At 40.6% G+C, this 25,926-nt stretch overlaps 1 protein-coding gene across 3 annotated transcripts in view; it reads right to left on the bottom strand.

Annotated features, from left to right (window-relative positions):
* LOC137108124 (polypeptide N-acetylgalactosaminyltransferase 10-like) overlaps positions 1 to 25,926 on the bottom strand; it is a 65,761-nt gene that overhangs the window by 16,095 nt on the left and 23,740 nt on the right. For all 3 annotated transcript variants that reach the window (XR_010912153.1, XR_010912154.1, XM_067492437.1), the window contains exons 4-6: positions 24,644 to 24,810; positions 6,159 to 6,344; positions 4,456 to 4,639 (exon numbers count right to left, since the gene is read on the bottom strand). Coding sequence is in view for 1 of the 3 variants with exons in the window: in XM_067492437.1 (XP_067348538.1) it covers positions 4,456 to 4,639; positions 6,159 to 6,344; positions 24,644 to 24,810 (537 nt within the window). In the remaining 2 variants the exon portion in view is untranslated. The remainder of the gene's footprint in view (positions 1 to 4,455; positions 4,640 to 6,158; positions 6,345 to 24,643; positions 24,811 to 25,926) is intronic.

Genomic DNA, 25,926 nt, shown 5'->3' on the forward strand with positions numbered 1-25,926 from the left:
TCAACAAGTCAGATTAGGAAAAGGTCATTAAGAGTATGTTCATCATGTCATACAGAGATGCACTTAATGCAACTACAAGAACAATGTCTTGATGTGCCAGTTCCAAGTCTGGATAAATCCAGAGGTTGTGTCAGGAAGGGCATCCGACGTAAAACACATGCCAAATTAAACATGAGAATCATGACTTCCACCGGGGTCGTTGACCTACAGGAGGGTTCTGGAAATTGGGCCACTGTTAGTCTAAGAAGGAGAGGAGGACGGTGTGTTCGTAGGCAGAGAGAGAAGAGTAAAGCCAACAGTGTAGGACTGACAGTAGAACGTTCTAGAGGAAAAAAGAGTATCAGATGGGTTGATGAGTCTGAAGCTGGAAATTCAAGGCGTGATGTTCAGTGTTGTTAGTGGTTATGCCCCACAGGTAGGATGTGAGTTAGAAGAAGTGATGCAGAGCATCAGAGGAGATTTATGGCCGTAGTGAGAGAGGACATGAAGTAAGTTGGTGCGAGATGCAGAGGACAGGGTTAAACGGAGGCAGATGATTCGCTGTAATGACCCCTGAAAGGGAACAGCCGAAAGGACGAGGAGAAGCCCCACGGTGATACATTTAGTTGCAAAGGGACAATTGTGTGAAACAGCTTGTGTGCTGCTGCAAACTGTGAGACAGCAATGCACATTTTAGAGCCAAGAGAAACTGAGTGTTTAACACTCAAAAGGTTTTCAGCAGCACATTCCTCTAAGAACCTAAGAAACCACAATAAAACAGGGAAAAGAAGTGCAGGCTGTGAGTCAAAGTGCAGACAGATGAAGAGTATTTTTTTGTTTCTATTTTTCTCCACATAGTGAAGATGCTCTGAACAGCGCAGACCCAATTAACCCAGCACAAAGCACAGTGTGCTGTAACCGGCTGTGTGCTGCTCAGTGCAGGGCTTGTTAGCAGCACCGCTGCTCTACACCTAAAGCACGAAGGTGGAGGCAACAGATGCAGACAAATTTGCATTAGATCTTGTGAGGAACTTCATCGCCCCAAAAAATGTGGACCTTTCAGTACAGAAATATCACAACGCGCACACTTGCAGGTAAACCACGTTGTCATAGTGACAAGGTTTTCATCAAGTAGAAGTCGGGGGCAGGCAGCCAGCAGGTAGCCTGTTCTCACCAAAGTCATCGCTGAGAAGGATCAATTAAAAGAAAACAGGGCAGCTCTGCCGCTGTCAGCAGTGAGGAGCCCTCCGGGGGGCTTCCTACGCCTCATGAGCAGTGAGCACAGACACGAGTCCCGTGGTGCAACAGCTGGAACTCGTTTTCTTTCCTAAAAGGTGTAAAGGATGAAGGGAATCCAAACATTAGTCCTTGTTTTTGTTTTTAACAATTATGCAACGTATTCTGTCTTATTGTTTTGCTTAAAGCAGAGACTGCAAATCCAAATCCCCCCCCCCCCAAAAAAAATAGGGATGTGGTGAATGTTACTTTGATTAATTTGAAACTCTAATTTACTGTGGCCCTGAGAGCTCATAGCAGTGCAACAACAAATACCTACGTCTTCATCAATTTGACAACACAGGCGCTGCCACGCAAGAAGCCGGAACACAGTGGAAATGTCTCCTACAGCACCTAAATACATCAAATCTAAATGCTGACTAGTTTTTAGTTGCCCCTTGACACGTTGCTATATATGTAATAGTTGTCGACAATGGTTCCTGGGGACACTAAAAAGTGAGTGACGCAACTGGGACGCAGTTTATGTTTTGCTATTTATTACCCTTCTAACGCATTTAATCTGTTTAAATGTATGTGCACATAATTGACGGGGTTGACAGAGGCTTTTTAGCTCGGAGACATCTCCGTTGTCTGTTGTCCTTGCGGCGCGTTGTGGCTTTTTGTAGCATGTTTCTTAATGCTGCGCCTGTGCTGTCAAATCGATGAGGTAGTTTTTTTTTTTTTCGTTTTTTTTTTTTGCTTGTGTTTTCTCAAATGACAGAGCTGTGAGCTCAAATGAGATGACTGCAACGTGTCTCAGAGAAGTTGATACAGGAACAAGTTTACTACCGTGGTGCTCGTAAGCATGTAGGACCTGAGGAGACCAATCGCTGTTGTAATAAATGTCTTGTTTCTAAAATGAGCTTTCACAGATGTAGGTGAAAGAGTAACGTGTGCACTAATGCACTTCTACGCCAAGACAGAGGCTGGATCTTAAACTATGCGCCATGAACAAGTCACATGGTACCTCTCTTCCAAGGAAATTTCGGTCTCTGATTCACCGGTCCATTTTAAATTAGGGTTAGAGAAGGAGGCAGTGAATGTGGATCTTGTTTCTTTGCACTTCCTTTCTTTCTGTCTTCCTTTTGTTTCTTTACTTCCTGTAGATTGTTAGATACAGAAACAGGTGGCTCATGCAGTGACTTTTACCTCTGAAGCATGTCTGATTTGAATGCAGTGCTGCTTGAGGGCCCAAAGATCACAACTATTCAGCGATAGCTTTACCCTTTGATAACATTATGTAGACAATGAAACCCCTTTGCAAATTTAGAATGAGAGATGTTATTCTCACAAACTTTTTATAGAATGACGACGCTCTCCTGCTTCCCTGTGATGCTCCGTTAGCCAATCCCAATCTGACCTGTTGCCAACTAATTGTATTAGTTGTATATATTTAAACCAACTTTTGTCCCAGTCCGACATCCAGTTTAAACAAAACAAAAACTTTCCAAAAAAAGAAAATGAGTTGCAATATTTAATAAGTTGCTTTTACTATGTACAATCAATAATAGCTTTCAAATGATTTTGAATCTTCCAATCCTGTTGTATATAAGTGACAATAGTGTAGTGTTGCCTATTTAATATGCGCTGATACTTTAAAAATATTTGGCGGTTCAAGACGACTGTAGGCGACTGTTTAACACGTCACTCTACATTAGTGACCATTGATCTCTTGCGATACAGTAGCCTCCACTCTTGACTTTCCCTGAAATAACAGTCCACTGGTCCAAATCTATATTAGTATAAAGTTGAGCGGATAGTTTGAAACAATGCAGGGGAATAGGCTTAATTACCGCTGAGACAAAGTGCAGCTAAAGACTACATGGAGCTCTGAGCTTTATAGATTTCAGCTTCTGTGTGTTGTGTTAATTAAGAAAACTCATACTGCTGTAAGAAAATACAGTTTGTTCAAAACTTATTACCCTTGGAAACTGGATTATTGCCCACTGTGCAAATGTTACTGTGAAATGCACAAATATCCTTCCTTTGTGCCTTCCCACACAGCCACATTGGACATGTGGCAACAAGAGGCTGTTTGAGTTCCTGTTTGCCTCATTAAAAAATGTCTGCTGTAGCTGCTGAAGTGGCCCAAGTCTACAGTTTACATTTTGATAAACTAAAAAGAACCATGCTGTAAGTGGGGATCTGGCACTGATTTTGAAGTGAAAAGCTTTGTGGTGCGGCAGCAGCGAAACCACAGAGCACAATGTTTAATTCATTTACTGACACAGTCTGTACAGTTACAGTAGAGCACTGCAGTGCACCAATGAAGCAGCTGCTCAGACTCGTTTGTCAAAACAGGACATGGTGGCGGTCGGTTCGGTGAGAGCATGTCCAACACTGTATAAATTACACAACAGCCATATAGCCATGACTGCCGTTGCCCTCTATATCTATGGGACTCCATTCTCAACAACAGTTACATGTTCAGTTACAAAAATAGAAAAATAGTTTGATATGCAGTGAAATCTTTGCTACTCATCAACACTACGTGGTAATTTAATGCAGAGGACATGTTTCAGGATCTTTGTGTGTCTGTAAGAAAACTCAGAGGATGTAAAATGTTTATGAAGTGTAGTTTTGAAAGTTATTTTCTCGGAGATTAGAAACAATGCATGCGTTAATTTAGATATATGCATTTTATTTTCAGTTGACGGAGTCATTGAATGGGCAGAGTTTAGGTTTAAATGCACAAGTTACACTGCAAAATATGACTTATTCTGTTTCTCATGGTGCCAGAAGAAGTTAAGAGTAATTAAATATCCCATCCTCAGTTTCTCCTTAAAAAATCTGAACTAACAACAGCCAAATAACAGATCACATTTTTAAATTTTATTTTTTTGTATATTATCAACAGATCCACTAAACCACAGCTTGTAATGTTACATATCATTTCTCTGTCACCATTAGTGTCCAGTCAAGTGGCCTCTGTGCCCTCCACCAATGTATTAATCTGAAGACCAAGTGGTCTTGCTGTTGAAATTATGAGATATATAGCCTGGTGTCAAGGCTACATAAAAGGAATGAACAGCTGCGCTGGCCCAAACATGTCCACACGTTGTTGGAACATCAACATCAGGCAGTGATGAAATCTAAAAACACCTGTTCTACTTGGTAAATACCTTGGAGATACAAGTGTAAAAGTGTCTGCTTGTGATCACATCCCAGAAACATGGCGTGATGCGGTGTGTTGTCACTCACTCAAAGGGTTCGCTAGGGTTGTCTCTCTGCAGCTCTGGAGGGATGGGGATTCGTTTGTAGTACATTTCCCAGTCAAACGCCCCCCGCATGGCGTCCCCTGCCTGTGCATCATAGCCAAAGTTGTCATGGTCGATCACGTCGATCATCGGGCACACAATGGTCTTCCTGTTCTGGATAATTCGGTCTGAGAGACACAGAGGGAGACGATGGTTTGGTTGAGATTGTAAAATAATCACAGTTAGCACAATGAAGGTTTTATTGGAGCAGGGCTTGTGTTCAGTCTTTGACTTAAGGCTGGGACATCCCTCACCTACTCTATAGGGGGAAAAGAAGACGTCAGCGGACGTCCAGGAAGTACAGAAACATGTGTGTCAACGTTAGAAGCACACGTCACTTAAGCCCCTTTCACACATACACTGGAATCCTGAAATTCTCCTGACTTTGTGCAGACGTGGTGCATGTGATAACGCAAATTTCAAAGTGAGGCAACATTATCTGGACATTATCCTGTGAGCCCACTAGAACAAAGTCTGTAGTATATGTGTGAGCCCTGCTCTGTCCCCAATTGTCAGATGGACGTCTCCGATGTGCTGTAAACTAACCAGTTTCCATCCATCCATTATCGGTAACAGCTAATCATGCTTAGGGTTGTTGTGTGCCTGTGCACGCTGACCACACACTGAAATTAACAGAGTTTGTTGAGGCTGATTTGTCCCGATATTGTGTGGAATTTATATGTAAAACAGGCTTTAGTGAAGTAACTGAAATATGAGGTTTTTCAGTAAGATTTGGGAATATTTGTGGCACTCTGACACAAAGAATTATGTAGTCATTCTTTTCTGAGGTATCAGGCAACTTTTTATGTTGATTTTTTATATTAAAGCCAGATTCCAGATGTTTGGGCAATGTCATATTCAGGTTTGCTCCCTCTCGGTGTTTTGACTGATTGTCAAATGATGTAAACTTTGATAGAAATGTAATGTTACTAATTATAACTGTACTAATTAAACTAAATAACTTATCTGTCACATTCTGGCAGGCACACATGTCGTTCTCGCAATCTGTGTAAACAGCTTGACGTTAAAGGGTTACAAGGTTTGTGTGTTGTGCATCGGTCTCTATGGGACGACACCACGCTGAGAAACACAGCTGAACATGGGCCCTAAATGGGAAAAGGGTAAATGAGGGAGGGAGACTGTCTGTACCCATTAGCCTAGAAGAAAAGGCAGTTACAGTAACAGTAGGGTGTGTGTGTGTGTGTGTGTGTGTTGATTCTGCGTTTGAAAAAGCAATTCGATAGGGTCTCCCCAGTGTTTGAAAGTAGAGCAGAGCAAACTGAGAGTGAGAACATTCTGAAAATCAGGGACATTTAGGGGGAAAGTCAGGACTTTGATAGAATTGATTTTGAAATGGTTTATTTTTGGGGAAATAAGGGGATATTTTGGAGAACATTTTCAACAAATTAGGAAAAAAAACTTCATAAATGAGAATAAGAACGTATTATAGTCAGTCTTCGGAGCCTTATTGTGCTTGTGAGTTTGTTTATCATTCGTTATTTTACCATCAAATGTCACGTTTCTATGTTTATTATGGTTGGTCTGGATTTTAAGAGCAATGCATCATGTTCAGGACTGTTACAGATTTAGATGCTCACGTGCGTGTGTGTGCACGTGTTTGTGTGTGTGCGTGTGTGTGTTCCTCACCCAGCAGTGGTGGGAGCCAGTTGACGTTGGCCTCACAGTGAGAGTCCAGGAAAGTGATGACTTCTCCTTTAGCGGTGGAGGCTCCCAGCAGCCGAGTCCTGATCAGCCCCTCTCTCTTCTTAGTCCTCAGGATGCGAACCTTTGGCATCCGCATTATGTACTCCTCTAGTTGAACCTTTAGGTGCTCTGCACATAGGGCGGAACAAGGTGAGCTAATCATTTATTTATTCTATTCCTTCTTATTTATTTCTAAGGCCTTTTAACAAGTAGGGGGCCGAAAATATATGACCGACTATATGAAATTTGGTCCTTCTGAGTCAACGTTCAAACAAGAAAGATTCACTTCATGCTGATCCCAGAGGCCCGCTGGCTTCCAGGGCCTCTGGGCCTGGGTCATCCATGAGTGCACTGAAGTGCCCTGGCAAACTGTATCTTTCCTTTGCCCGTTGCATAGTAGGAAATGGGACAGGCTTCTACAACCCTGCACATGATTTATTCATTTTAGAAACTGAATGTATGGCTGCTTCAGGGGAGGTGAAGGATAGATTCAAATGAGTAAAGTTTGTACAGGTCCCTTGTTGCCTCTACATCACAAATAAAAAGGAGAAAAATAACTTTCCTTTGTCCAGTGGGACTTTCACAGACTGACAAACTGAGACAACGTTCCTTTATTGATGCACAAATGTCTTCAACTGAAGGAGTGAAGGTTTTCTTGGACCATTATATAATTAACCCACAAACGTGTGGGTGAATGGAAGATTGTGAAATTCATCCCCAAAACATACAGTAGCTTCAAATCGCAGCCAGCTGATTGTACATGATCTGACACGATGCTCTGTCAGAATCGTTCTGTTAATACTCAAAAATGATTACAGTCAACCTGCCAGCTTAACAAAAGCTGCAGGCCTGCGTTAAGATGTAACTGTCTGTAAACAGAAGCTGTAGCACATTATAAACTTAAGGTTTGTCAAACTCTTTCAGCAGCATCAGGTGGACGTGTGTGCAGGACGACCATGGGCCCTGTGCTGCCACTATAATGAAATCCCATCCATCACTGCAATCAAATCAAACATCCCTGTGCAGAGTTGGTTTGGTCGGTCGGTTGGTTTATTGGTAGTTGGGAAAAGCAAAGGCTTCATGTGGTGTGATTGAGATTAAATTTCTTGTTCGTGTTTTATTGCTCTTTACTTTACACAACAATAAGCCAAAACTATATGACCCCTCACTGATGCAGAGAACAAAGTGCACATGTCAGATACATGGATATTAGAACAGAAAAACAAGAAACTGCCAACGCTAAAAAGAAGTATTGCTATCTTGGTGCCAGATACCACAGGGCTTCACAGACCTTCAGGGACAGAGTTCATGCCTCGGTGGGTTCGGAGCTGTTTTGGAGGCGCACAAATGACCAACGGCATCTTGTGCAGTGGTCATGACGTTTGGGCTCATTAGTGTGTGACGATTTAGGAGCTGCAAGTCAAAGTCTCCTAATCTCTTTTGACTTTTGTCTACTTGATTATAAAAGGCTTTGACAAGCATTATGTAAAGTTACTCTCTGCCAAGTGTAGTTTCCGCACAGCGGTATATTTGGTACATGAAAAGCTCGTGTAAGCTGGACATTTGTTTTTGTGGCACAGTGGAACATAATGGCACCTTTTTTAAAGGAATGGTGAACATAGTTGGCTTTGATGCACTGAAAATGGCGCTAACTTCCTGTCACTCACTTGAAGAGGACGGAAGGTTGGAAACAATAAAACGCTGAAAATTATGTTTTAGAAATATGCTTCTAAAATGCAGCAGGAGGAATACGAACTGTTATTTGATATTGTGGTGGTGGTGGTGGTGGGGGGTGGGGGGGGGTGGGTAGAAAGAATGACTGAGCTCTGTTAAAAATGACAGGGAAGAGACAGCAGCGAAAATGAAAATCCTCCAGAGGCAGGCCTGTTTGTTTCCACCCTTTCCATCCATCCCTGTGTCCTCACTCCCATCTGTTCTTGGTGTTTTTTTTTTTTCCTCTACAGTCCAGTAGGAATAAAACTGCAATGTTGTCACTGAGAAGCATAAAGGAGTGAAGAAGAATGACGCACACTGTAGGGGAGCAGTGGGGAGGATGTGACAGAAATCAATCATTTTGACCTGAATATTCCCGTTATCACTCCTGCTAAGAAGTGTTTATGTGTGAGCTCTTCTTTGGCTATTTATCGACATTGTGCACGTCTCTCCAACCTGGTCTCCTAAAAATCAAGTTTCTTTGCAACTAAACTGCAAACTTCATTATGTTTCTGTGGGAAATGCAATGCACCGCATGGATTATGCCCTGAAGTCGAGCTATGTATTTTCAGAAAGCAACATGGAACTGGCTGCGCAAAAGTTGCAATTTACATGCATGTCTGTCTAGACTGTGACTGACGGTATTTAACCAAATATATTAAGAGCTGTTTTGACAGGTAGAAATTATTTTCAATTGGACTATTTTTGCAGTAAGATTCACCCAGTTTGTGGTAAAACCAATGACAATGGTAAATGGCAACTTTTATAGCGCTTTGCAATGCTAATTCCATTCACACACACACGGACGGCGGCGGCTGCCATGCAAGATGCTCACCTGAACCACTGGGAGCAACTTGGTGTTCAGTGTCTTGCCCAAGGACACGGGGATGAAACCACAGTGTACCAGTGCCTGAAGATGCACTGACTTAAGGTCTTAATGTACCCGACATCTGTTAATATGCAAACCCTCCCCCTCCATATGTCTGTGATGAAGTTACAGACGCACCTCTCTTTATCTTTCTTACTGTCTCTCTACACCTAATCCTCCTGAAATGTGTTTAAGTCCCGATTATCTGTTATTGCCATGAAGGTCAGCCTACACGCTCTGGAGTGTGACATTGCAACAAGGGGGAGAGGGGGGGGGGGATTGGTCACCATTAAGAAAACAAGTTGTTCTCAACGTGTGTGTGTCTGTGAAGTAAATCCAACCATTACAAAGTGATGGTGACTTTTTATGAATGCTCACCCTACACAAAGCCACTAATGTCAGCAGGCAGGATAAAATTAATCAATGAACATTTGCCCCCATGTGTGAGGAAGGCTCGTGTGGATAGAGGCGATGGAGAGAGAGATCAGAGCATTTAGTTTTGATTGGTTAATTTTCCCTGAATAAATTGGAATAGAGCACACGCTGTTTACCAAAAGCAAGGAGACAATTAATCATGCTAATGAGGGCAAGCTGATGTTGGCAAACACATTAGTCTTTATTACAATGAGAAGCCGAGGAGTGTCATGGATGTCGAGGTCATTTCACAGCTTGGAACAGAAGCGCTCTGTGATGCTGATTAAAAACCGGGGCTATTTATTCAGAACAAGCTAGACTCCACCTGAACGTCCACTTCCACCCTTTTTCTGTTTGTCCTCCTTCCTGCAGCCTGTCACTCATTTATTTCTCCTGCGAGCGGTGCAGGAGCTGCCCGGCCTTCCTTTTATCTGCTCACATGCGGCCATGCTCAAACATAAATTAGCAGATGAAAGGCGTGGGAGCTGGCCTCGGGCTCTTGTCAAAGTGTCTGTGTGCATTTGAAATGCCACTGATAAAACGTTGGCCTACATGTGTTTGCACTGTAGCTTAAGCTTGTCTCACTTTAGCTGCTTTCACACTGAAACTCTGAACAGCTCTAGACTTTACCCAGAGGAGCTGCATGTGAGAACACAAATGTCCCAGTCACGTGGCCGGGACTTTACACAGACTTCATCCTGCACTTTAAAGGAGCAGTTTGGGGATCCAGGTCTTCAACTGCATCACAACTGCATCCGTAATTGCCAAATCTCCATCTTAGCATGTCTGCTGTATTCATATTTACAGAAAATAATAAAACAAACGCAAAACTAGCAGGAGAGTTAAAGCGACTATTTGGTTCAGTTTTCAGAAAAAGGACATTTTTTTGCTTTATTAGCATTTGAGTCCATCAGCCAGACTAGATGGGCGACACGTTGCGTCTGAAACAGTTGGCCGGATAAAAAGTTTGCTACAGATGAATAAACTGATCCAGGCTGCAAATTGATTGTAATTGACATCACCAACGAGTAGAGAGGATTTGCTGTTGCTTTTATCAGTGGGTGCACAGGGATTAATGAAAATGATTCATTTGGCCAAATGCATCCTTTAATCCGCTCTATCATTGTTTAGCACCTGTTCAACTTGGCTTGTACTCTGCTACCCGTGCTTCATTTTCCACTTTTATTCCTCCAAATGCGCAAAGTCTAAAAGCAAGTGTGCTACTCAGGGCCACTGCACTTGCTTGAGCTTCTTGAAGAACCTGAGTCGCCCCTGTTAGATAACAATCACGTCATTGACAGAGCATCTACATAAAAACCCAGGTCATTTTATAGGTTTGAAGAGGCAACGCAGTCTCAAACTGTTTATGTATTGGAATAAAACAATGAATCTATTTGGAATAAATGAAACGACTAACACTAAACAAATCTAATTTTTGGAATAAACACGGGAGTAAACCTAGTAAATATATGAAAGAATTTGTTTTGGATTGATGATTGAAATGTAGAACAATTACAGAGGGCTCTTTTTTAAATGTGCTTCAGATGGTATTGACTAATGACAAATATGATATGAGCTGTTTGGGATTACACAAATTTACACACACAAGCACACACCCTCATTTCCACTGACATCCTCCCTGGTGCATTTTTAAAATAATTCAATTAGTGTTGACACACAGCGAAGCCAACACAGCAAGCTGTTTCCAGGGTGGCAGATTCATCCGCAGACACTGTGCTGCACCATAAAAGAGAGAAGCCGCTCATTTATTCCCTCAGCAAAATATTCCAGTGCCCTTCTGAACTCCATCACAATTTCCTGTGAATATTTCTTGCTGTTGGGGGAGCTAAAGGGGCAGTCTGTCACAATCAGTGTATCACAATTAAAGGAAGGACCCAGCACACAAGAGACTTCTGTTAACCCATTGCTACAAGTATAAATACCACACAAAGAGCAACAACAGTGTTATGAAGGCCAAAGGTTAATGAAGCCAGTAATGCGCAAACTAGAACAATACCGAAGCAGCTAAGTCCGACACTCCTGGGTGCAAATACAGATGGGGGACAAGGACAAGCCTTTGGACAGTGGAAAGAGGTATATTACAGAGTGAGAATTAAAATAGACTTTCACCGTCCAAGAAGCTGAATGACGAAACTTTAAAAGAAAGAGTCTTAGAAAGTGTCTCCAGGTTGGCTGCTCTGTTCCACCAAGCTCGGTAAACATTACATAAAGAAACATCAGGAAAATGTGTGCAGCTGAGTTCAGTTTACCCCAGAAAATGTGGAGCAGAACCATCGTTGGACAACTGAGCTGAAGAGTTTTCCTTGAGATCTTTTGAGTGGTAGTGGATGGGAGAGTTGAGGTAAACAGGTGCTGTTGAGTTAATCAATCTGTAGAGTCAGATGTAGCTGATGCAGGCAGCTACAGGAAGCCGGTGCAGAGATCTGTAGTTTGGTGTGACATGTGTCCTTTTTTTTAATAAAATAAAGACGTGCTGCTGCATTTTTGATCATCTAGAAGGGTTGATTTGAGTTGCATATTTACAAATGTAGGATCTGACTTTTCTTTCAACCTAAAAACTAAGAAATTAGAACCTTGTGAAAGTAGAATTGATGGCAGAGCTGCTGGATGGGATTGTATTACATTGAACAGGTGGCCATTATGAGTGGTTTAGGTCTTACTTAACAGAGAGGAACAGCACCTCTCATGAGGAGGTGCCCCAAGGGTTCATTCTTCTTTTCTCTCTGTATTTACTTCTACTTGGATCAATTCTATGCAGACAACAGTCAAATGTATGTCCTACTAAAAAAGGTAAATGTTTATTCTACAACACACATCACTGTGTGTGACGCACAGATTAGTTCAGTGGTCAAGTCCAGCTTTTTTTCATTTGAGACAACTGGCCAAAGCGAAACCATCTGTTTCTCTGCTCTACTTTGAGATTTTAATCCATGCTTTTTAATCCACGACTCCTTTAGACTACTGCAACGCACTTTATGTTGGGCTTAGCCAGATGTGGCGCGCTTTGCTTTTAACTGGTACAAAAAAACGGGAGCAGATTACTCCGATCTTGGCGTCACTTCATTGGCTCCCGGTTTGGTTTCGTATCGATTTTGAAATTCTTTTGTTTTCTTTGGTTTTTATGGTCTCGCCCCTCAGTATCTTCTGACCTCCTCCTGCAGTACACTCCATCACCAGCTCAGCAGATCACTCACTTTTAGACGTCCGTAAGACAAAGAGGAAGCTTCAAAGTGATCGTGCTTTAATTGTGGGATTAGCTGCCCTTGCACATCCTACAGGCCAACTCACTAAATCTTCTCTTAAAGTACATTTCTCTTTGGTGTTTAACTCAGTTTGATATATATATCCATAATTTATTTCAACTGTTTTATTTGTCCTGGTGTTTGTGTACAGCACTTTGACCAACTGTGTTTTTGTATAGTGCTTTATGCATAAAGTTGGATATGATTAGATAATATTATGCCTGATCGTTGTATATATGACACTTTATGCGTATGTTTTCATGAGACACAATTAATACAGAGGTGATAATACACAGTGCAACATTTACATGGAGCAGCCATTTTGGATTTTAAATAAACTGCCAGTGAGGTTTGTCCAACTTTCTAAAAAAATAAGACTTAATTTTTCGAACATCCCCAGTACAAACTGATCACATTACAGTACAGACGGATAGTGTGAAAACCTACAATTTGTACAAAGTAAGTAAACATGAAACTGACACTGTGAACTCACATCACTTCTTTTAAATGATTTTCTTTACTAAGGGACTTCTGGAATCCAGATAAAAGAGGAAAGCCGGCATGAGGACCACAAAGAAAGCAGGCATGTTTTTCTACAAAAATATTCTCCTTGAGTACCTCAGTAAGTTATTTGCAGCCTCTGTGATACAAGGTCTTTGACTGACTGTTACCCATGAGCATTACTGAAATAATACAGCCCGGAAATTACAGTACCCGATACTTCAAAACTAAGACAGAGGAAACCAAAGAAGAGACAAGAGAGACTTTCAAGGACATTCAGTCTCGGTTTAATTTGGTTGGAATGATTGAAACAATAGCTTTGTTGAATGCCAGGTGTGTCAAAAGGACCTTAAGGCTTATTGAGAGGAAAATGACTTCATTAAGGATGAAGACGACGTGGGGAAAACAAATGAATAATGAAAGCATTCATGGGACCTGGTCTTAATGCAAGTGTCAAACAAGAAGGTCTCCACTAAGTAATTAGGGCTGAAGATGGATAGAACTGATCTTAATTTCATCCATACATGATTCCATCCTTACACCTGCCTTTACAGTACTGGATGTTGGAGATTTCAGATTTGGCCGCCCACTGAAAAACCGAGTAATATCATACACTTGTCTGAAAAATCTGTCACCGTCTCTACTTTAACTATTTTTACTGTGCTGCTCCAGTGTTCAGAGTAGTTTAGGGAGTATTAAATCCCCATTGTTTGCTACATTTCTAAATATAAGCTCTTTCAAAAGCTACACCTCAAATAAATATGCATGTGTAACAATGGAGGGGGGGGGTACAAAAAAGGCATTTATTGCAGAGTACAAACCTGTTTTTATTTATTTGATGTTTTATATATTCTGCAAATCTGCCAGTTTCCATGTTAATGTACTCTAGAGCAGGTCAAGTGATGAGTTCTTTAATGCTTTGTTCAAAAATCTCTCATCGCTTGCATAAAATGTCAATGCAACTGAATTGCAAATGACGTGATTATTCCATCACTAAGATATCGTGCTGCGTTTATTAAAAACAAAAACCCTGCTGAAGAACCACGGGCCAACTCAACGTACCGCACCTTTTTTAAAGTAGATCTGTGAGCCGTTAACATCATTTTACATTTTGTGGAACTTTGGTAAAATTGTTTGAAAAATTACCATGTAAACATGACTTCTCTACTTTTAAGTCTCAGCTTAAAACCTTCCTCTATGATAAAGCTTATATTTAGTTATAGTTATGCTGCTATAGGCTTAGACCACCCCAACTGGTCAAGGCAGATGGCTGCCCACCCTGAGCCTGGTTCTGCTGAGATGACTTTGTTATGAATTGGCTCTATATAAATAAAGTTGAATTGAATTGAATTCTGTGTTTAAAAAGTTCAGTAATTTTTCATCCATTTTTCTCAAGTGTATCATAAATGACTATTTGTTGTTTTATCATTTTTGGAAAAGTTAATGGACACTATGTCGTAAAGCTTAAACACAAACTTTGGAAATGAAACACTGAAGGTCAGATTAGAAATAAGTGAATTTGCAAAGTACCTTTTATGCGAAGCTCTAGACCACATTTCATAACTTAATGCTGAGGGAAATCATCCCCTGAACTACAGTAGCTGCCATTTACTTTGTGCTCACGCAGTAATTATGACTCACCTGGTCATTTCCTCTTCAGAAACGCATTTGAATCGACCCACTTCCTTTGATGACATTACGTTACAACACAGCAAAACTCAATTAACTCTTTACTTCCAAACATCATGTGTCTCTCGATTCTCCGTCACACTCAAGTAAGCACCATTACCCCATTATCTTACTACAACCTCAGTCACATACAAGGACCAGTGCGAATGAATTAACAAGCCAAGATTCCCACAAATTCTCTCCTATCTCTTCATCACCCTTCCTTCCTCTTCCCACCTCAACATCATGCCGATGGTGAGGCTCCCAATGTTGATAAGAGAGTTCAAAGTGGCTCCAGACAACTGGCAGCCAAAATAACTAAATCATTAATAAAAGGTAGTGTGGGATGCACTTGTACACAGGCGCTAGAAGAGATTTTTGCTTACTAGCCAATCAATATTCATATGAATTGTTCAGTCACTTTGCAATGTTAAAAAAAAAAAAAAAACTAAAAATGTTTGGCTGTGAATATTCATGTTCCACAGTAGGTTACTGTTGGCAAACATAAAAATCTTTCATTCTTCCGATACAACATACAGTGTTTTATGAATTACTTTCATTAAGGTAAATGTCTATTCCTCAGAGGTGATTGGGGGAAGATGGGGGTGTCTAAAGTACTGGACTGTCAAGCCAAAGACCAGAGATCTGTTCCAGATTTTTGTGTGTGGTTAGGTTCAGGCAACAAAACCAGATATTTTGGTGGAAATAAATACTTTCTGATAACATTCAATGTAATTCCAGTTCAACATTAAGGTTACTTGTCAACATGTCCTCATTATGTTGATGGATGTTCAAGATCTGCCGATGAGGATTCCTAATGTTATTGTGGTTCCTATAGCGACAATTAAAAAAGTATATTACTGCCAAATATGCCCACAGAATCAGTAGACCAACCAGTGTCTCCAGGATTTTGTGAGCATTTATAAGGATTGTTGTGTCAAACTTTTATTCATCCCAACAATTTGTTTTTGCCAAGAAATTGCAAGAAAAAGTGAAATTCTTTGCGATACAGCTGCAGTTAGTAGATAAAAAAATGCAAGTTCCTGCAGGATTCAAAGGCATTGGAACATTGATGTAAACCAGCTAATCACAAATCCCTTGTTGGTCTGATAAAGCATTTGATTCTAATGTCCCTAATAGGAAAAAATGTACCAACTCAAGTTTATATTTAGGAGAAGCCAATGATGGTTGTTTCTCTCGATCCAAGAAGCACAGAATGAAGGTCTAAAAACAATGAGGAGACCACTACATGTAAGAAATTTTGGATTTTTTTCCCACATCAACACTGTGTCATGTCTCAAATGAAAGAACAACACATACACTGAAGACAAATTGTCTGAGGAATAGCAGAAATCTGATATATCTCAGCACTCAGGCCCCATTAATGTCACTCAGCTCTTATTTTGGATTCACAAAGCCGTGTTAAAAAAAAACCAGCATGGCAGTAAACAGCTGCAGCATCTGTCCTGTAGATGTTATGGTCATAAAGACAAAAATTAGAATATTGGATATTACTGTTTTACTAATTTATTGTCATCATAACAGTAAATAAAAGTAGGTCAAACAACACTTTTCCTACTGAACACAATGAAAATTCCTGGACAATTAGCTGCAGAGCTCCTGCATTCAGTTCTGTGGTGGCTTCGTGTTGGAGGCTGTGTCGATTCCTGGTGGGAGCCGTGCAGCCTGCCAAACTCCCTTTACATCCGACTGCAAATACATCAAGACACTCTGCACAAGAGCAGGGTAGAGGCCGCTCCTTATTTGAAATGAAGTATTGCAGCCATTTGCTCAGCGGATCCCATCGGAGTGCAGAAAGGGAGAAAGTAATTGGATGATCAATCTGCCAGTGGCAGGTTTCCATCAACGAGTTGCTGATAGTGCAGTGTTCCTCTGTGGACCCACTGTGCAAATACAGGCTGCGATTCCAAGACACTACTGTGTTTAAGTTTTGATAAAAATCAATGTTATTGACTGTGTTTACATGCACTTACCGTAAGTAACCAGGTCACTCGAAATCTGCATATATATGCAGCAGCACAGTAACCTGATGTCTCATCCACCTCTGATGTATTTTGGAAGCCTGGATGACGGATTTTAACTGTATTGTGACTGAAAACGCAGCTTTGTGACTTAATTGCCTCTTTTGTTTTAATGCTTTTCACATCACCGCAGAGTGACAGCGCAGGGAGGAAGAGGAAAAGAGAGAGGAGACACACAGCTGATCCACAGCGCAAACTGTCTGAGTAAAATAAAAGACAAACCTGTCTCCTGAAAATGATTTTCCTACGCAGCTCGTCATGTGAGCAGCTATTAAAAATAGCAGCGAGTGTACATTTTATTTATTTTTGTTTTTCCTAAAAAATCCTAAAAGTCCCAACTTGAGCTTTTATATATAGTATCAAAATGATCAACGTGATAATGGTGGCAGTAATGAAAAAATAATAATATTGCAAAAATAACAAAAACGCATGAGTGTATTTGATGAAAATGTTTGATTGTGATTTTTTTTTTTTAGGTTAAAATCATTAATCTTACAACTGTGTCGCTTGATTGTCTTGTGCTTCACAGGCACATGCTGCTGATGGGCAGCCCTCCAGCTGCACTCAATAAAAACTAATTGGTCAGTTACTTGGCTTCCCTTTAGTAAATGTTGCATGAAACTAACAACTACTGTTTTTGAGATGCTGCAGTACAACATCCATTTTTCATGATCATCCTTAGAAACTCGGAACCTAGTTAAGATTAGAGGACGGTTGTGTTCAGGTTTATCAGATCTTTAAATCAAACTACATTTTCTGCCTAACCTCAACCAAAGTGCCATTGTTGTCCAAACTCAACCGCACTCTGGAGTCAAACTTAGGTCTCAAGTGGGATCGTTGTTCAAAATATACACTTCACTACCCTCCAGTTTCTGTTGCATTAAAAATAATCAATCCAGTGAATATGTTTTCTACAAAACATATTCGTGATTACAGTTAAGTTGCATGGGAACAACATTTTTTTGGGAGACTGGCTTTGAATAAAACACATATGTATTCAGCTTTACCTTCACACAAACATGAAACAACGACTATTATATTTCAATTCTGAGACCAAACTTTATCTTCTAGGAGGAATTACAACATACTTCAAAACAGACAACAAAGCCTGTGGGAAATTACTAAAGAGATAAAGCTGCTCTGCCAGGACAGGAATCAGTACAAACAGCAGAATAAAGAAAAGGCCATTGAAATTTGCATGACTGCAAGAGATTGTTTCCGCCCATTAGAGTGTAATGGAAAAGATGTTAAATTAGCTGTGTAGTAAGTTCTACCCATAATGTAAAAACAATTTCAATGAGGAGATTTTTTTGTAAACCAAACTCCTAGTTTAGTCCTACTTAGCAACATTAATCAACTCATGCCAGTATCAACATCCATCCAAAACTGAACACCAGATTTATTTTCCCCAGTAAAGAGGCTGTGAAAATCCATTCACACAGAGGTGGGGGAGAGAGATGAAGGTGCTATTTACGTCTTGGCAGCACAAATGGATTTAGACATTGTTAGTGTTCTTCTCTTTCCAGCTTCATCATGCTGTGGAAAGAGCATAAATCTAAGACCAGTATATTCAGGAAAATATTTTACACATGGAGGAATAAATCCAGACATGTCACTGTCTCATAGAGGCAAGAGGTGACAAAACTATAAAAGATCCTTTGTGGACTCTGATAGCAGCACTTGCTCACTCTGTAGCTCGGTGCCATATTTCGGTGTCTGTAAATCAGAGCGGCCCGCTGGTCACGGCACAGTGAAGGGGGGGGTGGGGGTGGGGACAATGACACTGAACTAGCCTCAATAGAAAACGGTAATTAAAGTATGAAAAACACGGAAAAGAAAAGAGCAGTGAAAGACTGACTCTCACAAGGTTCAAATAAAGAGGAACAATTAAAGAAAACGAGGATAATGTCTTCACTTGATGGAAAATGTTTTTTGTAGAACATTTTTTGTTCAGTCTTAGTCATTTAAAAGCAAAATCTTAACACTGAGCATCAAATAAGTGCAGTCAGATCTCCACTCATTTCATTGACTATAGAAGAATAGTGAGATGAAAAAAATGACAAGATTGGTTACAGCTCAGTTAATTGAGTGAAAATTGTTTTTTTTTTTCTTACTTACTAAACTCTGCTGTTCATAACGGCAAAGATTCAATGTTACGGAAAATGAGATGCTAAAGTCGGAGGGAAAACTCTGCTCTGCTTTTCCGGACAGGTTGTCAAAACTAAATTCATCTTGCAAGTTTGTGTTCTCGCATTGTGTACCGAGCGGCTGTGGCTCTGGTGTTCCAGCGGGTTGTCCACTGATTGAAGGGAGTGCGGTTTGATCCCCTGCTCTTCCAGTCCACCAGTCAGAGTGCTCTGCATAAAAGCATCTGCCAGATTGGTTCCTGTAAGTGTGAGGAGACTGTCCTCCAACATAAATGATCATACAAGTTATTTATCCCTGCTCTCTTACATTAGGCATCAGAAGAGCTTGTTTAAACGGCGCCTCCATGGCAGCAGGCATCTGTTGAAACTCTCTCTTTACCAGGCACCAAAACAGCAGCTGTTGTCTCGACAGAACGTTTTGTCCTTAACACTGGATTACAATTGAGACCTACATCGGCGACGTAACTCTTATTCATTTTAATTAGTAGATTACAACAGTCATTATCCATAACTTACATTTTTTTGGTTAACTTTACTCAGTTATGAACAATATGAAACAAAACAATCAAGTACAGTAGCACTAAATGAGGAAATGACAGAACTACATCAGGCAGCTATTCACAAAAACAAACGAAAAAAAATATGACATGGTCATTTAGGCAAGTATTAATTGGGGTCAAAGCATCTTTGTGCAGCTGACCACTGACCTTTCTGCTCTTGGAGAATCCTCTGCTGGCATTTGCTAAGACTGAGGGAGGATTAAAGTTTTTGAAGGTGCACTGGTGCAAGTAAAATATATTTCACATTAATGCAGTACAGGGTGAAGAATATTTTACAGTTTGATGGGACTTATCTGAGCACTGGATAATTACCTGGGTTTGCGTGGCTTTAACAAGTAAATCAGACTGGTGTAACTGCAGTAACAGTTACTACAGTAACTACAACTCAGACAGGAAATGTCACAGTAGATGGTTCAACTTAAATAAGTGTGTTTTTGAAAGAAAGGAAACCGTCCACTTCACTTAAAAGGACTGTTGTGGAGTACTCCATACCGAGTTAAGAGTACACGTAAAGTAATTGTTGAAGCAGTGTCCACTGTTTTTTATAGTTCAGTGTGTGATACGGTGGGTGTAGAGTGGATGTTTTATATGGACTCTGGTTTTCTCAAATCAATCTGACAAACTGTAAAAGAGAATTTCCACTGTTTTCAGAGCAGCACAGGTGCAAACAGAAGGGTGGTTTAATGAATGTCCACCTCTGCTAGAGATCTTGTTTCTATGGTGCTTCCCCAACATCACTGTTGCTTGACAAATACTGTAGTGTTTGTCACTGGCAGCTTTCTGGGAAACAAACTGCAGTTAAACCTGGACATGTCTCCTGAGAGACATTTATTTGTATTCTTTTTTTTTTTTTTTTTTAGATCTGCTGCTTGGCTCACATTGTGTTAAATAGGTGCTACTGTACCAATGTTAAGTTAGTAGGTAGGTGCAAAGATTCTTGCCGTGCACACAATTCTAATATTCATGTGTGTCCATTCATGTGCGTCATACAGTTCCCGCACAACTGAAGAGCACTGGTACGCTCACTCATAACATCAGCTTGTCTGGAAATCCTGCTCTCTGTCTTACTTTCACTAGATACTTTATGCCAGATGTGCTGCGTTAACGCTTCAGCCGATATTATATGACAGCAGTATAAACAGGCAGAGCTTTGTTCACCACAAACTGTCAATGCAGGATTGAATCCGTGTTTTGGATCAGTCACAAAGGATCATGGGGAAATATTCTATTTATTTTTCCCTCTGCAAAATTATCAGCAGAAGAAAGTGATACACACTAAGATTAGTCTGCATCTTTATTATCTGTCACTAATTCTCACTCTGAAACTCAGAGAAAGGCTCTGAAACACAGAGCCTTAAAACAGCCTTAAGCACATTGTAAAAGTATAAGTTTCGTCACTTCAAAACAAGTCTTTAATACTTCAGTTTTAGGGCAATTTTCCTCATTCAGATACTAAACATATTCCACTCATTACTTTCGCAGGCTGTGCAGTTTTAAGCAGAGAAACAACTTGTCACGTCGACAGCAGATGATTGTTACCTGGAACGAGCCACTTCACTACACAGAACTGGAAACTTAATCTTCAACTTAGCTAAAGTCACTACCTATGACTTCAAATCTAAGGATAAACAGCCCAGTTGTTGAAGGAGCCAAATTTGCCCAAAGCTGTGGGGATCCTCTAACAAGCGCATTAATAAAACCTGAGGTCATTTCTATAATTACGACACGTGTAGTCTTACTCACCTAACATGAAAGCCTCACAATATTGAAAAAAGTCTCCCCATGATTTAATTTGCCTCAGGATACCTGTTACAAGCAGTTCTGGTGCATAATGAAGTGTTAAAAATAAAACAGGGCATTAGTATGACTGCAGGCTCTGGAGCAGAGCGAGGTAACTCAGCATCAGCACATCTGACTGGGAGGCTTTCTCACCATTAGTGTGTGTGATGAAAGAGCCTGAGTCAGTAATGACCCACACAGACTGACTGTTTGTTGAATTGAAAAAAAAAAGAAAAAAAAAATAGATAATGAGCCGCTTTGGAAGAACCATTTCCTCTCTCAGTAAACGTCATCATGACCTGCTACATTTTAACAGCTAAAATGATCTTTGTTGTGCTGAATCAGCTAGAACAAATTTATCAGGAGCTGTTAGCTATTGGACAAAACGTATTTCCAGAAAAGTTGGGACACCTTTTAAAATCCACATTAAAACAGAATCAAATGACTTATTTCAAATCGTATAGAACGTTTATGTAAACCTGGCTCTTAAATTGTGTGGTGACAAGTCACATGGTCCCCGCTTCTTCAGCATAGAGGACACAGTGTCCATGATTTTCAAAAGGAATTTCAGAGTTTGACTCATCAGTAGGACAGTGTTCCACTTCACCTCAGTCCGTTTTACGTGAGCTCAGGCTTTTGGATCTTGTTTATATATGGTTGTTTCTTTGCATAATAGAGCTTTAACATTTGTATATAAACTGTGTTTGGTGTCAAAGGTTTTCAGAGACGTTCCATGCACTGATTTCCACTACAGAATCATGTCCATTTCTCGCACTGGCCTCGGGGTGGCCACAACATTTGAACTACCTCTTCTCATAATGCATGCACCCACTTTGGCCTCAATAATAAACAGGATTATCGCCTTTCTTACAGTTTCTACCTAAAAACAGCTAAATTATAGTCTTGTAAAGTAAAATTCATTGCAGAGCCACAGCACTGGATTTCATTAAATTGCACAGTTCGTCATAATCTTACACCTGATTGGTGAATATAATACATTTTGCTAAACAGACATAGTATGTAAAACATTCAATATGTACAATGAATCTGTTTCAAATGATTTGCAATGCCTCCACATTTTACACAGTGTCACTTTTGTGAATTTACACAACCACAGAAATACACTCAAACACAATCAGTGTGACACTCTAGAACACGCATGTCCACATTTGTACAGATGATTTCACAGCTTTGTTAAGTAATATAACCTCGTTGTTCATCTGAACCACACTTTATAACAAACACTTTTTTCTCTGCCCTGTAATGCACTCGCTCACTAATTTATCACACAATGGTTCAAAGCTGAACATTGATTTGTGGTTTTCTGCACACAAATTGGCTGGAATTATTCTCCCCAACACTCTAGCACCGGCTCCTCAACCAGAGACCAGAACTGATTGAGATTCACTTTATCCTTGTGTCTGTTAAGTCGTGCTATAATTAAGGCTCATTTCCTATCAGAAGGACAGTGGTGGGGAGGGGGGCATGTTGAGCAGACGGCCTGCAGAGTTTAACTCCCTTCCCTGCAGATGTGTTATGTTCTCTCATCCATCCTGACCACAGAGGGCTCAGACCCATCCCGGGTTCCAGGCTGTTCTCGCCTAACTGCATTGTTCTTTATTTTCCACCCGCAGCGAGAGAGAAGGTGCTGATTTCATCTCTTTTCTTTGTCTGAATCCTAATGCAAAAGTTTACTTTACTGAATGTTTGTCAGAGATTAAGTGTGATTAAAAGTCCTGCATTTGGCAGATGCTTTTATCCAAGGTGACTTACAAATGAGCAACACGCACACGCATGCACACACACCAACCCAGGGGTCTTGTACACTTGTGGGGCTGACTGCCAACCACAGCTGGACTTATTATCCATTCATCCCTTTCAAGTGAACTCCACATCTCTGAAACAACTTTCAATAAAATTAGGACAAACATTCATTAGGATTCAAAAATTGCTTCGACTCTGTTGGACAAAGGTCACAGTGACCTCGTGGAGGGAATTCAATAACAGCTGGCACAAACCTTCACTGACCTGATCCGTCACTTGACAGAAGAGAAGAGCTTCACTGGGTAGCATGTAAAGCACACAACTGCTTTTTGTCCACATTGCATTTAATGTCACATATACTATTTTACCTATTAAATCAGACCAGGATCTTTCCCAAATGCTACGGTAAGAGTGCAAACATAAAGATAAGAATGGTTAATAATGCAGAACATATTTATCACACTATTATAACACAATGCTTCAGAATTTTTCCCCAATTCTGTGACATTTTGTAACATGCATAAATGCAGTGTTCTCCACAAAACTACCGTGCGTACGTACATAACCTGTAGTAATATTTGTAATTATCAACACTTGATTAAATGTGCTGCCATTTCATAATCTGCAGGGTTATAGCACAGCTTTTGCCATTTTTTTGCCTCCACTTCCAGCAGCAGTGGAAAGGGTTTTGTCTCTGAGCTCTAACGGGGTAACCACTAAATGAGTGTCAGGCAGCGGAACATCTCATTACCGTGGAGACGAGAGGTAAACACATCCTTCAACGTGGGACCGTGACAAAGAGCACTAATTAACAAGGAATTAAACACTTTCTTAGGACAGCTGGTGAAGGGAGAGTGAAGGAGAAAATAACTTACAGATGTGTCCACACACACACACACACACACACACACACAGCTGTGTGCAACAATGGGAGGGAGATATCTACTGCAACGAGCTGCTGAGGAGCTAAAGAAACAAAGAACACACGTGTGGCTGACTCTGCAGCAGACATGGTTTTTTGGTTATGTGAGATATAATTATACTTTCAACATTCTTGTGGAAATTGCACAGCCATCATTAAATATCCAGTTACTGCCGCCCCTAAACTTTCAATAGACATGTTGTTGCAACAACGTACGTCTGCTGCAGTTGTCTCTTTCTTTCTGAAAACATTTCTTTTTTTGTGTGTTGTGGTTTGTCCCTGAACTTTTTTTTTTTTTATATTAATCTGCCTGAGCATCCATCCACCTTTACTTCCATCGATCACATGCTGCTGTTTGGTGATAAACACATGAATTACGGGTGTTAAGTATGTTCACATTATCATAGAAATAGGATTTGTGGCGTCCACAGCGCAGCACACAGCGCAGTGACAGGCCAAAAGCAGTGATTTGATGAACTTTGACCTGAGCTGCATTGACCCATTGCAGAGCCTGAAAACTGCTGCTTGAATGAACAGAAAAAAACTCACTTTCAAAAACAAACCAGCAACAAATTTTCGTCATATCAGCGACAGACCGGTCATTTGGATGTAGAAATCTGAGTCTGCAGGAAATCTTCCACTAGCAGCTAAGGTGGCATTTAGTGCAGCAGAGTTTCACAGGGTAAAGTGTTCATTGTTTTTAATGGCTATAATGTACCATAAGAGGAACCTAGAGTTATTATGAAATCAGGAAATAATTAGAAAAAGAAGTGTGTGTCCTCTGTACCTTTGTCGCTGAAGTCGTCCACCAGGATAATCTCTGCGATGAGCTGTGGAGGGGAGCGGTTGAGCACGCTGTGAACAGTCCTCAGCAGCGATGACCAGCCTTCGTTGTGGAACGGGATGATGATGCTGGTGTTGGGCAGCTTCTCTGAATACAGCTTCTGTTTACAACTAAATAAATACACACAAATAGAACTTAATGGTTTTACGGAGTTGCTGCCAGTTTAACAGTATTTTAGCTTTGTTGAAGGACGGAAAACAGAATCTTATTTACTTCACTTCCACAGCAAAATTCCCTGTGGTTGCACACTCGCCTCCTTAGGTCACTGAGGTGACACTGGACTCTACGCATTAGACAGACAGCAGCTCTCAGCTTGCTGAAAGCCAGGACCAATCTTCTTTAAAACCATTATTCAATACAATTTTTATTATTTGCTGCTACACCGAATAATGTAGTTGCTCACTGCTCAGAGAGAAAAACTAAAATAAACAACTTCCTGGAGTCCATTCCAATTCATACATTTACATACAGAAACCCAGAGGATCATTTTCAAACCAGCCACATCAGCTCCCTGTTGGACTGTGGGGGTTCAACCTCCAACACACTCACTTGTGATGCTGTTTGTTGCATGATTGCATCATGTTGTCACTTTCTTTAAACTGGGGTCATTTCCTATAAAAGGACACGATGTGATGTGTTGCAGTAACTTCAGAAACTGTACATTTTACTGTGCTGTGTGTCAGTTGGTTTGAAATGGTTTAAAAAAAAACATTTACCCACAAACATCATACAACCACCATAAATGTACTTCTAGCTTATGAGCTACTAGTACAGAGTTGTTTTAAAACACAAGAAGCAGAGGAAGATTAAGATCATTCTTAAAATAAAACTTGGTAACAGAATATGGTGCATTTGCACCTTAATGCTACTTTTATAGCCTCCTTTTGCAGCAATATCAGCTTTGTGTGTCGTCCTTCTGTGCCCAACACTTCTACCATAAAGGTCTGATTGAAGGAGTGTCACTGAAACGTTTGTGTTTCTGTCCGGTTCTCCCATCACTGCAGAGAACCTAAACTCTGTTACAGTGACCATTGGGTTCCTGGTCACCTCCCTGATCAAGACCTTGTTGGCCAGGAGGCAAACTGAACGAAGAATTGAGTGGTTCCAGGCTTCAGTCTCACAATTATTGAGGTCCCTGTGCTCATGGAAACATCCACAGCATTAGAACTTCTTTTATGCCCTTACCCCCATCTATGCCTCACCATAAACCATTACTGTGTAAGTTC

The sequence above is a fragment of the Channa argus genome, chromosome 22, assembly GCF_033026475.1.
Source record: "Channa argus isolate prfri chromosome 22, Channa argus male v1.0, whole genome shotgun sequence".
Classification (NCBI taxonomy): Eukaryota; Metazoa; Chordata; class Actinopteri; order Anabantiformes; family Channidae; genus Channa; species Channa argus.